This window comes from Pelophylax lessonae (assembly GCF_965119305.1).
Source record: "Pelophylax lessonae genome assembly, chromosome: 13".
NCBI lineage: Eukaryota > Metazoa > Chordata > Amphibia > Anura > Ranidae > Pelophylax > Pelophylax lessonae.
The window spans coordinates 135,012,090-135,025,819 of NC_138780.1; the positions used below are offsets into that span (position 1 = coordinate 135,012,090).

The 13,730-nt window shown below is 48.0% G+C and overlaps 1 protein-coding gene across 1 annotated transcript in view; it reads right to left on the minus strand.

Moving 5' to 3' along the window:
• The window catches only part of MGA (MAX dimerization protein MGA), a 186,908-nt gene that overhangs the window by 29,325 nt on the left and 143,853 nt on the right, over nt 1–13,730 (minus strand). The window contains exons 19-21 of the mRNA XM_082274963.1: nt 13,206–13,388; nt 12,723–12,834; nt 12,028–12,324 (exon numbers count right to left, since the gene is read on the minus strand). Coding sequence (XP_082131089.1) covers nt 12,028–12,324; nt 12,723–12,834; nt 13,206–13,388 — 592 coding nt within the window. The remainder of the gene's footprint in view (nt 1–12,027; nt 12,325–12,722; nt 12,835–13,205; nt 13,389–13,730) is intronic.

Consider the following 13,730-nt stretch of genomic DNA (forward strand, 5'->3'; position numbering starts at 1 on the left):
ATCCTGCTGCCCCGCTTCATCCAAGTTTTTCTTTACAATATTTAGGATGTGGGTATCTGTATTTTAGAATAAAAGTTCCCTCTGAGCAGTCATTCTAAATAGAGTACAATCATAGTTTGAACATTGACCACTTGTTACTTTCCCTAGGACTCCCAACTAGGCCCCTGACATTACCATATACAAAGTGCGATAAAAGAAAAAGTGCACACAATCCAGAAGTAAATCTTCTGCCAGAAGGAGAAAACTACAAATACAGAATGACCACCGTATGGTGAAGCAGTCTATGTAAGACAAAAGAGCAAAGTCCACCGTTATGTCCACTATTCCCAGGCTAATATGTGCGGTAAGCATCTTGCTTGAGCCCTACATCCCAGACAACATCGCTCAGCGATCCCTTGCATTCTATCTTCTTCCAACATTAAACGACATGCTAACCTAGACATAGCAAAAGAATTTCCGCAGATATTACCTCTCATTGTACAACTTACCTCCTTTAAATACCTCTTCCTCTCTTTTCTCCATCACAACAGATTTGCACGCATATATCCAGGACACAGCCCTCCCTATCATTCCTGAATCCAACATGGAGGAATTTGATTCCCCAATCTGAGGCAGAATTCCTACAGGTTATTAAAGGTCTTAAGAACGGTAGGAGGGCTGGAACGGACGGGTTTTCCCCTCGTTTTTACAAAACCTCTCCTGGCTCAGATTCTTTCCAAGGCCTTTGACTCCACCGATGAATCTCATCCCCCATCCTCTTTTACAAGCCCGGATCGTAGTGATCCCCAAGCCTGGAAAAGATCCCTCCTATCTGAAGTAATTTGTAGGCCTATTTTATTATTGAATGTTGACCTAAAATTATTTTCCAAAATATTAGCAAATCGTCTGTCCCCTCTGCTCCCCTAAATCATTCATAGGGATCAAGTGGGATTTGTCCATGGGCACGAGGCCCTGGATAATACTACCAAAACGCTCCATCTCATCTTGTTTGCCCAGCATAATCGCATCCCTGCCTGCCTGTTATCATGTGATGTGGAGAAAACCTTTGACAGGGTCAACTGGAAATTCCTCCGACTAGCACTAGCTCAAATAGGCCTAGGCCCCAAGATGCTTTTCAGCATAATGTCCCTCTATTCAACCCCCTCTGCCACAGTATTGGTCAATGGGACTCGGTCCGAACAATTCCTTATTGCAAACGGCACCCGTCAGGGTTGTCCGTTATCACCCCTCCATTTGCTATAGTCATAGAACATCTTGCTCAAGCCATCAGATCTAACCCCTTCATAAATGGTATCCCTACTCCATCAGCTCAATGCAAATTATCCCTTTACGTGGATGACCTTCTCATTTACGTCACACAGCTGCATATTGGCATCTCATCTTTTTTAGATCTGGCGCATTAAGTAACTTTAAACTCAACCTGTCTAAAACAGAAGCCTTGAATATTTCCCCATCACCTAAAACTCTATCCACCCTACAGACCAACTTCCAATTTCGCTGACAATCCAAAGCGATAACTTATTTAGGCACTGCCATTCCCGCTCAAATATCGGAACTATGCAGTCCTAATTATAGCCTACTTCTCACGAAGATCAGAAGGCTGACTGAGGCTCAACAAGACATCCAGGCCTTCTGGTTTGGTCGTATCAATATAATGAAGATGGATATCCTCCCAAAACTGTTATATTTATTTCAGGCATTACCAATTGCGCTCCCTTCTACGTTCTTCCTTACACTTCGCTCTATCGCGATTCGGTTAATCTGGCGTGGTGGCCAATCTCGACTAAAGCATAAACTTCTTTGTTACCCCAAGTCTGAGGGCGGGGCGGGCCTACTAGACTTCGAAATATACCATACATCCGCGATTGTGTCTCCCCTTCTGGAGTGGTTTCCTCACCTTTTGCAGAAGGCCTCTACATTAATTGAACAAGATGTGTCCCCTATAGACCTACGTGCCCTGTTATGGGGTTACGACTCCTCCTTTAAATCTTTAGCCACACTTTCTCCACTGACAGTCTCAGCCCTCCAAGTCTGGTATCGCAAAAGAGACACCTACGGGCTCTCCTCCAACCCATCTCCATTAACCCCAGTGTTTGGTAACCCAGTGCTCCCAGAAAGCAAGGAGGTGTTGACATTCAGGTCCTATGATCGACTCTCCAGGCCAAAAGCACAATCTTTTGTACATGAATCCCTTGGATCCTTTGTGGCTCACCCTAATGCCACCTCTTCTACGATAAACTAGCTGACGAAATTTAAACTATCAACTTATTGTAAATTGCTATTTTCCTCGAATCAAACGCATAGACCCCTAGAAGAATTAGAGAGTGTCTCCTCCCAGGGATACCCGCCACACCTCATCAGCGATATACAAATCGATATTGGCTCATACTCACAATACACTTCCCACGTTCACTAAATTGTGGTCTAAGGAGCTGGGGTTTGAGGTCCCCGCCAGAGATTGGCATACGGCTTTCTTATTCACTGATGAATACTCTATCTCAGATTATGCTCAACAGAATTATAAATTATTGTCCAGATGGTACAGAGACCCAGTCACAATTCATCGGATCTTCCCAAATGCCACAGACACTTGCTGGCACTGCCATAGGTTGAGAGTAACATATCTGCACATCTGGTGGGAGTGTATCCATCCTTTTTGGTTGCAGATCTTTCAAATCTATAAAGAGATCCATGATGAACCCCTTATCTCGTCTCCCTCCATAGCCCTGTTATCCATCCTCCCAGGCACGGTCCATTTTCAAAAATCTAACCTACTAAGATTTTTCCTTTCCGCTGCCTGACAACTAATCTCCAAGCACTGGAAAAGCCTTCAATCCCGACCTTGTCTTCCTGCGTAAATTAAACAATATCATGCTCATGGAGGGGATGCAGGCGAGAGAACTTGACAAACAGGATAAGTTTACCAAACTTTGGCAAGTATGGATACATTATGCCTCATCGCAGAAACTGGGGAAAAGAATCCATCGACAACCCTAACCCAATATCATTATGGTACCGTATGAGAACTCCCCCTCATTGTCACCGCTTTCCTCTTACTCCTCTTTTGGAATCATACCCCTATCCTGCATTTGATGTATACAGATTTTTTTCCTTCTACACCAATTACACACTTTGTTCAGTTAACCCTACCTATGCTGTCTCCACAGCAGTGAGTTTTTCAATGTATTGGATGGTGTGCATGTGCACTGGTTTCACGACCCTTTCACTTGAATTGTTTTGTACCTCTACAAATCTGTAAACTTTGCCTTCAATAAAATATATTCAAACATTAAGAGCAATGTCCACTTCAAAGGTGATAATTAGAAACAATCCATGTCCACTTAATGAGGCACCGTGATGCATGCCTGTGACAGGACTGTGACAGATTGGACCCTTGACTGACATTTTTGACACTTTTGGGGGTACCAGTGACATTACTACAGTAATCAGTGCTATACATATGCACTGTTACTGTAAAAATGACACTGGCAGGGAAGGGGTTAACTTTATTTGAGAAGGAGGGGTTAAGTGTGTCCCTAGGGGCGTGCTTCTAACTGTGATTGGATGTGGCTTTTCATGTAACAGCAGAGATCTACGGTCCTACATAGCAGGACCGTATGATCTCTGCTGTTACACAGGGGAGAATGAGAGGCGGCTTTGTTTACACTAGCCGCCTGCCTTTCTCCCGGTGTAACTGACGATCGCGAGTGAGCGAGCGTGAAGGAGCACCCTTCCGGCGGCGCGCGCTAGCTCCCTAGAGCCTCACAGGCTAGTGACGTAGATCTACGTTGCTTTGCCTGTGAGGGGCTGACTGCCGACGTAAATAGTCGTTAGGCAGTCGGCAAGTGGTTAAGTAACATGGAGCTCAACCAGGAACAACCGGAGCTCTCCCAGAACAGAAATACACCCTCAAAGAAAAAACTAAAAAAAGGGGTTCTCTTTCAAACTGCAGCCTGCAAAACCTTGCGGCCAAAAGAAGCATACGCGGATGCCAACACGTCTACTTTGTAGAATTGTGTTAACATGTGCACAGATGACCAAGTAGCTGCCTTGCACACTTGCAGCACCGATACCTGATGGCAAAATGTCCAAGAGGCACTCGGCGCTCTCATAGAATGCGCCTTCACCAGGAAAGGAGGAACCTGACCCTTCAGTGAATAAGCCTGTACCAGCAGATGCAGCCAATCCCTTACGAGGTCCATCAGAAACGACAAAAAGAGTCTGATTTTTGAAAAGATTTGGTTGCCTCCAAATAAACCTTTATCGCCCGAACCACATCCAAAGAATGCAAAGCATATTCCTTAGGATGCGTGGGCTTAGGTTAGAGTGAAGGCAACACAATGTCTTCATTCAAATTAAAATCAGAAACCACCTTAGGGAGAAACGTTTGATTAGGACGAAGTACCACTTTATCTCGGTTTACCACCAGATAGGGTGAGCGGCAGGACAGCGCCGCCAATTCAGATACTCTGTGAGCAGAAGTGATAGCCACCAAGAAGGCAACCTTCTGAGACAAAGGCAGAGAAATCTCCCGATTTTTTTCAAAAGGAGGCTTTTGAAGAACAGATAATACCAGATTGAGATCCCACTGAACCCGCAGAGATCATCTTGGAGGAGCCATATGGCGCACGCCCTGGATGAAAGTACAAATCAATGCATGCGTAGCTAATGGGTGTTGGAAATATATAGCCAAAGCCAAGACTTGGCTTTGGGCACAATCAAACCGCTGTTCAACTCCTTTTCGCCCCCCAAGGTGAAAACCTGCTGGGGGAAGGAGAATGCCGAAGGATATCCAGATATGTCCTCGGAGGTGCCTAAGATCCGACCATTCCAGGGAGGGGTCCACGACCGCCCCTAGACCTCCAGGGTTTTTGAGGGACAATATTTACTCACCATACCATGGAACCAGGTGGGCGCCACTCTGAGACAGATCAGCTCCCACCCGGGATGGGGGTGCTGTCAGCCAAGGGGAAGCTGCGACTCCAGGTTGCGTGCGTCCCAGCGAGATTGTCCACTCGCAGGCTCATCCCCATCCATCGGGGCACTGTCGTGCCGCGGCCTAGTTCTGGCCTATAACCTGCTCACGCTTGATGGCCAGGCTGGAAGACCTAAAGGATCTAGATTATCCAGTGCGAAAACCACAGCCAGCTGTTGCTTGTAGTTCCTCTTGATCTTGGTCCTCGGAAACTAACCAGTGAAAACAACAGAATTTTTGTAAAATCTTACCTGTAAAATTCCTTTCTCGGAGTCCTCCGACAGTCGCCGCCTCCTCTAAGTCATCACAATTGGGTATGGACTTCCGCTCCGCAGGAGTAGCTAGGCATAAGACGTAGTCAAAAGAACAAAGGCATTTGCATATATACACCCATGGGGGCTGTCCCACTAGTCAATACCCCCCTGTAGTGACCACTCCCAACTCAGTTTGGTAGCATAGCAGTAGGTAATAAGGACACAACCCCAAAAGAGGGGCGGGGGCGGCGACTGTCGGAGGACTCAGAGAAAGGAATTTTACAGGTAAGATTTTACAAAAATTCAGTTTTCTCTTACGTCCTCAGACAGTCGCCGCCGCCTCCTCTAAGTCATCACAATTGGGATGTCCCAAAGCACAGACATGAGGGGTGGGAGACGCAACCGTAGAAAAGGCAACGCAGTACCCACATCAGAGAAAGGAACCTTACCAGCACAGTAAGGGAACCTGCCGGGCAACAGAAAAAAACAATGCTCAACAGGAGCAACAGCCCAGGAAAGCAAATACCAACAGCCAGGGACCCACAAAAAAACACAAGGGTCCTTCATGGCACTGCCGCACTGAGAACTTTGTGGCCAAAGGAGGCATCAGCTGACGCCAGAACATCTACCTTGTAGAATTTGGAAAAGGTGTGCACCGGCGACCAGGTCGCAGCCTTGCACACCTGGGCCACCGAGGCACGATGCCAGTAGGCCCAGGACGCACTCTAAGATCTGGTAGAGTGCGCCTTCACAGGGAAGGGTGGAACCCGTTCCTTCAAAGCATAAGCCTGTTCAATGGTCTGTCTGATCCATTTGGCAGCCATGCCCTTCCGAGTTCCCTCAGGAAGGACAAAGAGGGAATCCGTCCTCCGAAAGGACTCCGTAGACGACAGGTAAACCCTGATTGCCCTGACAACATCCAAGGAATGCAAAGCAACCTCCTTGGGATGCTTAGGCTTCGTACAAAGCGAAGGCAGGACAATGTCCTCATTAAGGTGGAAATCAGAGATCACCTTAGGAAGAAAAGACGGGTGTGGCCGCAAGACCACCTTATCCTTGTGAATAACCAAGTAAGGAGAACGGCAAGACAACGCCGCCAGTTCCGATACTCTGCGAGCCGAAGTGATCGCCACTAAAAAGGCAACCTTCTTGGACAGTAAAGGCAACGATATCTCCCGAATGTTCTCAAAAGGAGCACGCTGTAACACGGACAGAACCAAGTTCAAGTCCCATGGAGGTAAAGGCTCCTTCCTGGGAGGAGCCAAATGTCGCACACCTTGAATGAAGGTGCGAATCCAAGAATGAGACGCCACAGGGCGTTGGAAAAGGACCCCCAGTGCAGACACCTGGACCTTTATTGTGGCCAGCGCCAGGCGCTGGTCCACTCCAGACTGGAGGAAAGCCAACACTCTCGACACCGAGTAAGAACGAGGGGAGAACCCCCTGGACTCACACCAGGCGAAATAAGCTTTCCAGGTACGGTAATAGATCTTACCAGATGAGGTTTTCCTAGCCTTGATAAGAGTAGGAATGACCTCAGGGGAGAGACCCCTGTCCCTCAAGACCTGGGTCTCAACAGCCAGGCCGTTAAAGCCAGCGACTGTAAAGCAGGATGGAAGATCGGTCCCTGAGACAGTAGATCTTCTCGCATTGGCCACGGAGGCGCCACTGCCAGGTGAACAATGTCGGCGTACCAGGACCGGCGTGGCCAGTCCGGTGCCACCAGAATCACCAGGTGCGGTTCCGAGGCTAACCTGCGGAGGAACCTAGATAACAACTGAATCGGAGGAAAGGCATAAATCAGGCGATGCTGATGCCAAGGGGCCACCAACGCATTTGAGGCGTCCGCCAGAGGATCGCGCGTTCTTGCCACGAACCTTTCCACCTTTTGGTTTAGCCGAGATGCGAACAGATCCGCGTCCAGGGACCCCCACTTCGCACACAGCATTTGGAAGACCTCCGGGTGCAGGGACCATTTCCCCTGGTCCAGGGTCTGGCGGCTCAGATAGTCGGCCTGCCAATTCTCCACACCTGGAATGTGAACTGCTGAAATTGCCGGAACATGAGTCTCGGCCCAAGACAGAATGCCGGTCACCTCCCTTCTGGTGCCCCCATGGTGGTTGATGTAAGCCACCGCGGTAGCATTGTCCGTCTGTACCCGAACAGGACAGCCCCGAAGCCGATCCAACCACTGGAAGAGACAGAGCTTGATCGCCCGTAATTCCAGCACATTGATCAGAAGGGAGGATTTCTCCTCCGACCAAGTGCCCTGGGCAGACAGGTTGCCCAAGACTCCACCCCAGCCCGACAGGCTGGCATCCGTGGTAATCACTGTCCACAGCAACGGGCGGAAGGATTTGCCTTCCGACACCGCCGGAGACTGGAGCCACTACAGAAGATCCATTCTGGTCCGGCGACTCAATGAGACACTCAGATCCAGGGACTGAGGCAGTCTGTCCCATCTGGCCAGAATCTCCGCTTGGAGAGACCGTGTGTGAAACTGAGCAAAGGGTATCGCCTCGAAGGCTGAAACCATCAACCCCAGGGACCGCATGCAGGTCCTGAGTGACGAGGACGGATTGTCCCTGAGGGACCTGATCTCGTCCTGCAAGGACCGAAGTTTGTCCTCCGGCAAGAAAACCTTTGCCTGAGCAGAAACCAGGATCATTCCCAGATAGGGAAGACGAACCGATGGAGACAAGACAAAGGGTTATCCTCAGCCAGAGCCCCCTAGAGGAGGTGCCACATCCCTGGTAAGCAAATACAGCAAAAGAAGGGGGTTCCCCTAAGGGATTGGGACTTTTAAGGCACTCAGATTGGTATGAAACAAGTAAAGTAGTAGAGTATGTTTTGAAAAAAATATATCAAAATTTTTTTATTAAACAACCATGAAAATCTAAAAACAACAAAAATAAGTACATAGAAAATACACATACAGAAAATGCAATACAGTACAGCTACAGAGACGTGCAATTGGATTCACAACCATATGCCCAAAGCGTTTCGAAGCAAATCGCTTCTTCTTCAGGGGTAATGTAAAGTATTGCACATAAATTTTTGTAGGGTCTCTGTCTGTATTAGAAGAAATTCTGCATGCATGGATTTAAAATCAGTTTGGCAGGCTCAGCATTCTCTCTGTCACGGTTATACTTCGGTCTGGCTTCACTTTGGATATCCTGAACAAATTGAAACAGCCTTTACATCTTCCTTACACCTGAGCCTGCTTTTTGTTTTGGACTCCAGCCGCACACAGTTTCCTTTGGATGGTTCTATGTGAGCTCCACATAAAATTTGAAAGGGGTTCACCCCTCCAGATACAGGTCTCTTGACCTTGTATGCATCTGTTTATAAATTATACCCCCTAGTGGACACACAGAGAGAATGCTGAGCCTGCCGAACTGATTTTAAATCCATGCATGCAGAATTTCTTCTAATACAGACAGAGACCCTACAAAAATTTATGTGCAATACTTTACATTACCCCTGAAGAAGAAGCGATTTGCTTCGAAACGCGTTGGGTATATGGTTGTGAATCCAATTGCACGTCTCTGTAGCTGTACTGTATTGCATTTTCTGTATGTGTATTTTCTATGTACTTATTTTTGTTGTTTTTAGATTTTCATGGTTGTTTAATAAAAAAATTTTGATATATTTTTTTCAAAACATACTCTACTACTTTACTTGTTTCATACCAATCTGAGTGCCTTAAAAGTCCCAATCCCTTAGGGGAACCCCCTTCTTTTGCTGTAACCGATGGAGACAACGACGACTTCTGTACGTTGATAGTCCATCCGAACTCCTGAAGCGTCTGTACCGTGGTGGACATCGCGCAGTAGGTCCTGGCTGACATCCGACCTTAGCAGGAGATCGTCCAGATACCCCAAGACCGCAATGCCCTGTGCCCTTAGCAGGCCCAGAACCGGTGCCAGCACTTTGGTAAAGACCCTTGGAGCCGAAGCGAGACCGAAAGGTAAGGCCACAAACTGATAGTGGTCCTCCGCTATCGCGAACCGAAGGTACCTCTGGTGACCCTCGAAAATGGGGATGTGTAGGTACGCATCCTTCAGGTCTATAGAGGCCAGGAATTCCCCCGGACTCAGGGAGGCCACCACCGAACGGAGAGATTCCATACGGAACTTCCGAACCCGCACAAAGCGGTTCAGTGCTTTCAGGTCGAGAATAGGACGCACTTTGCCCTCCTTTCTGGGCACAGTGAACAGATTGGAATAAAACCCCCGAAATCTGTCCCGATGAGGCACCGGGACAAATACCCCCTGGGCAAGGAGGTCCTGCACCGCCCGATGCAGGTCCTGTAGACGCCCCGGAGGCAAATGAAGATTTGAGGGAAAAAATCTGTCCGCCGGCCGGGAAAGGAATTCGATCTTGTACCCTGATCGAAAGATTTCCTGAACCCACCTGTCCGGAATTCGGAGCAGCCAAGGTTGGAGGAAACCACGCAAACGTCCCCCCACCCCTGAAACGGGTGAGAGCGCCCCTTCAGGCAGAGGCGGATTGGCCCGCCGAGCCGGCAGTGCCGGCCTTCTGCTTACCTGCCCAGGGCTTCTTCTGGCTACCTTGGCCCTTGAAGGGCTTGCCTTTAGTTTGGTTCTGAAAGGCACGAAAGAACCCCTGAGTGGATCGAGAAGTGGAACCCCGCTTGCCTCAAAAGGACTTGTTTTTCGGGTTCTGGGGTAGCAAGGTGCTCTTGCCCCCCATGACGCCTTTCACCAATGTATCCAACGCCTCGCCAAAAAGACGAGAACCAGCATAGGGAAAATCAGCAACTGTTTTCCGTGAAAACTGGTCAGCCGACCAGCTCTTTAGCCAGATCAGGCGACGGTTAAGCACCGCAACACTAGACAGGCGTGCTACTAAAGGGGCCTCATTTAAGGCCGCATCACACAGATACATGACTCCTTGGTGAATTTGATCCACCATAGCTAGCCTAGCAGGTGGAACCGAATCAGACACGAGGTTGCACCTAAGCACCTTAGTCCAATCAGCCACCGCCTGAGCCACCAAGACGGACGCGAAAACAGGTTTGAGCAAGGAGCCCGCCACCGTGTAGAAATGGCGGGCTAGAGACTCCAACCGTCTGTCCGTGGGATCCCGAAAAATCGGGGTCTCCTCAGTAGGAATCAAGGTAGCCTTGTTTAACATGGCTACAGTGTGATCCATCTGTGGAGGCACACACCATCGCGATTCCGTAGCCAGTGCAAAGGGATAAAGTAATTTAAACTGACTAGGAACCAGGAATGGACGTTTTAAAGTGCGCCACAGCTCATTAACAGTGTAATGAAACTCAGCGGGGCAGGGAAAAACCTGCGACGACTTGCGGGTCCTGTGTGTCCCAAAAGAGGACACAATGCCCGGAGGACTGGGCTCATCCTCCAAATGTAGTGTTTCCTTCACAGAAATAATCAATTCATCCATCCATGGTCGTGCGTTCTTCAGGCGACCCCGGGGGAGAATCATCAACCCCCTCCACCTCCGCCTCAGACCCCAGCGAACTATAAGCTGCAAGGGACTCAGGGAAAATAGCTGCCCACAGAACTGAATGGGAGACTTCCGAACATGTGCGGAACGATCGTTCTGTCACACGCAAGATGGCGCCGGATGGCGCCAAAACAGCATGTAACACAGCCCACAGTGAAGCCAACATACTTGCCCAAATTAAAGATGGCGGACCGCACGGTTTTCGCCCCGCTGCGGCCGCCACACACAACGCCTGCACCCCCAGTGAAACACCTAAGTGACACAGGGAAAGGGGCTCCCCCAAACACACAGCACCATCGCAGTGTATGTACAAACAGACCCCACAGGGATCGCAAAACAGGGAGGCCCACACTGGCACAGACATGGGGGACACACAGCAACACAGGACTGCCACCCCACACAGAGGCCCCACACAGAAGTACTTACCTGTACCAGATGGCGTGGGGTGCGTCTCAGAACAGAAAGCCGCTGTCCTCATCTGACAGGGAATGCCGTTAGCCAGGGACATTACACTGCAGCACCGCAGATGTGTCGCAGATGTGAACCATGGCTGAACGCTCGATGGCGGGCTGGGGGTCCCTCTGACCCTCTGCCCTGGAGAACCAGGGCGGTCAGTCCGAATCCCAGCTCCGCATGAATCCATCTTCATCCGAAGAATCGACTAAACTAAAGCTGACAAAATAAACAGCTAGTATAATAAGAAAAAACTGACATTTTTAAAGAAAATCAAATAAAAAAAGATTAGAAAGGCTGAGACTGGAGCCCCAGCACAGGGAAAAGCCTAACTACTCCTGACGCTAGGCAGAAAGAAACTGAGTTGGGAGTGGTCACTGCAGGGGGGTATTGACCAGTGGGACAGCCCCCATGGGTGTATATATGCAAATGCCTTTGTTCTTTTGACTAAGTCTTATGCCTAGCTACTCCTGCGGAGCGGAAGTCAATACCCAATTGTGATGACTTAGAGGAGGCGGCGACTGTCGGAGGACGTAAGAGAAATAAAAAATCACAAACTTTCCCTGTTAAAGCAAAGACCGAAGTCCCAGCAGGGCTAGGTCCTATTCCTAACACTAGGCAGATCAAACTGATTAATGATAGCAGAGTGTGAGGGGTTATGCCTGCAGGGACAGCCCCCATAGGTGTGGTTAAGCTTTTTGCCTGCGTAGTGCCTATTCCTGATGGGAGGAGCATAACCCTACTAGTAATGAAGATGGAGCTGCGTCTGTCGATGAACGATAGAGAAATGCAAAATTATGCAGCAGAACTAGTGTGAACCTAGGCAAAGGAAAGTTATTTTGTACTTACTTCCCGCTGAATGCAGCACATGATTCCTTGCGAGTATGATAGGCTTCTTAGTTTTACTACATGAAGATTCATCATTGGCTTTATTCTCCAGTCTCAAGGTTGGAAAAGGTGGAGGTGGTTTGTTCACAGATGCTTTGAGAGTATGATCCTCCACAAAGTCTTTCTTCTTACTCTCTGCTTCCGATGCACTATTTTCACTCTCCGCTTCCAAAGCACTATTTTCACTCTCTGCTTCCAAAGCACTCTGCTTTGCATATAAGTATTCCAGTTTCTTCAGCACAACTTCCTTTGGTTTTCCTATGAAAATCGAAATCAAAGCAACATTATAGCAATTGACAGCGATGAGCTTTACAAATATGCTTACCACTCCACTGACTTCAAGACTGAAGTCAGCCATGCGCTATTAAATCAAATGTAGTAAATAAATCGATTAAAAAAGAAAAAAAAAAAGCCTGATCACCAGACTTTTCATGTTACAAGTCTCCCCTCTAATTGTGGATTTCTCTCTGCTGCATTAGGCAGCGAGAAAACTGCAACATATCACAGGCTGCACCATGTGGCTTGGATTTTATGTATAGGCTGTGAAATGCAGGCCTTGGTGTGGAGTAACCTATAAATGTCTGTATGTTTTAGTTTAACATGCAGTGCTGATCATCTAACCAGATATAGCTTTTTATTTATTACATTCCACCAACCTGAGAGATTTGACACTTTCTTAATCAACTGATTATGTTTCTGAGACATCAAGGTCTTTTGCTTTATGAGGCTATCTGCTGTATCGGTTAACCCCTCAATTTCTTCTATTGCCTGGAAGGATGACAAAATGTAAGCAAAGCTTTACACATACATCAAGCTGCTGAATTACTATAAGTCTATAAGGAAACTTATGCAGGAATAATTGAGGCTTCTATTGCTGATCTGTCCTTTTTTAAATGCTGATATGGCAGCTGTAATGTTGATGCTTTGGCTTCAATGTAGTCTGAGTAGCTGACCTAGGACAAGTATATTAATAAGAAATTCAGACACTTTATACATCAGGTTTGTTCGAAGTCTGTGACTCAAGAGAACTGAAGTCAGACAAAGCCAGGCATCAAGCAGTTTCTAAAGAAGACCAGCAATGGAGGCTCCTGTGCTTCTTATTTGACAGTGTCAGTTTAATAAACAAAGTCAGGACAAACCCTTTTAAGAATATAGCTCTTCGAAACTTTTGGAAGATTGTGAAGGCCGAGAGCATTCTTTAGCTCCTCGAAAAGATCTCTCATCTCATTTCTTCGTTTTCGCTCATTTGCTGTGTGGTTCTTACGATGTGAAACAAACTCCTCATCACCTTCACCTATTGAAAACGTATCATCTTCGTTCACCTATGTATATAAACAAAAAAAAAAAAAAAAAACACAAGTAAGAGTGTAATATGTTATTGCTAGCGTAAAGAAAAAGTACTCCTTTTGGAAAAATTGTGAAAATTAAGCTACCAGGGTATGGCTGGGGCCAGGGCCGGCCTTTGGGGTGTGCTAGCTGTGTGGCCGCACAGGGCGCCATGGGCAACAAGGGCGCCATGCAGCCATCACAGCTTGCAGAAGATCAGGCGATTCAGGCCGCACAGCGGGAGGTAAGCGGCGTCTGCGGCCTGGACAGGGTTAACACAGGCCGTGGCCGCCGCTTACCTCCCGCTGTGCAGCTGTGCCTCGGTCACCTCACGGTCA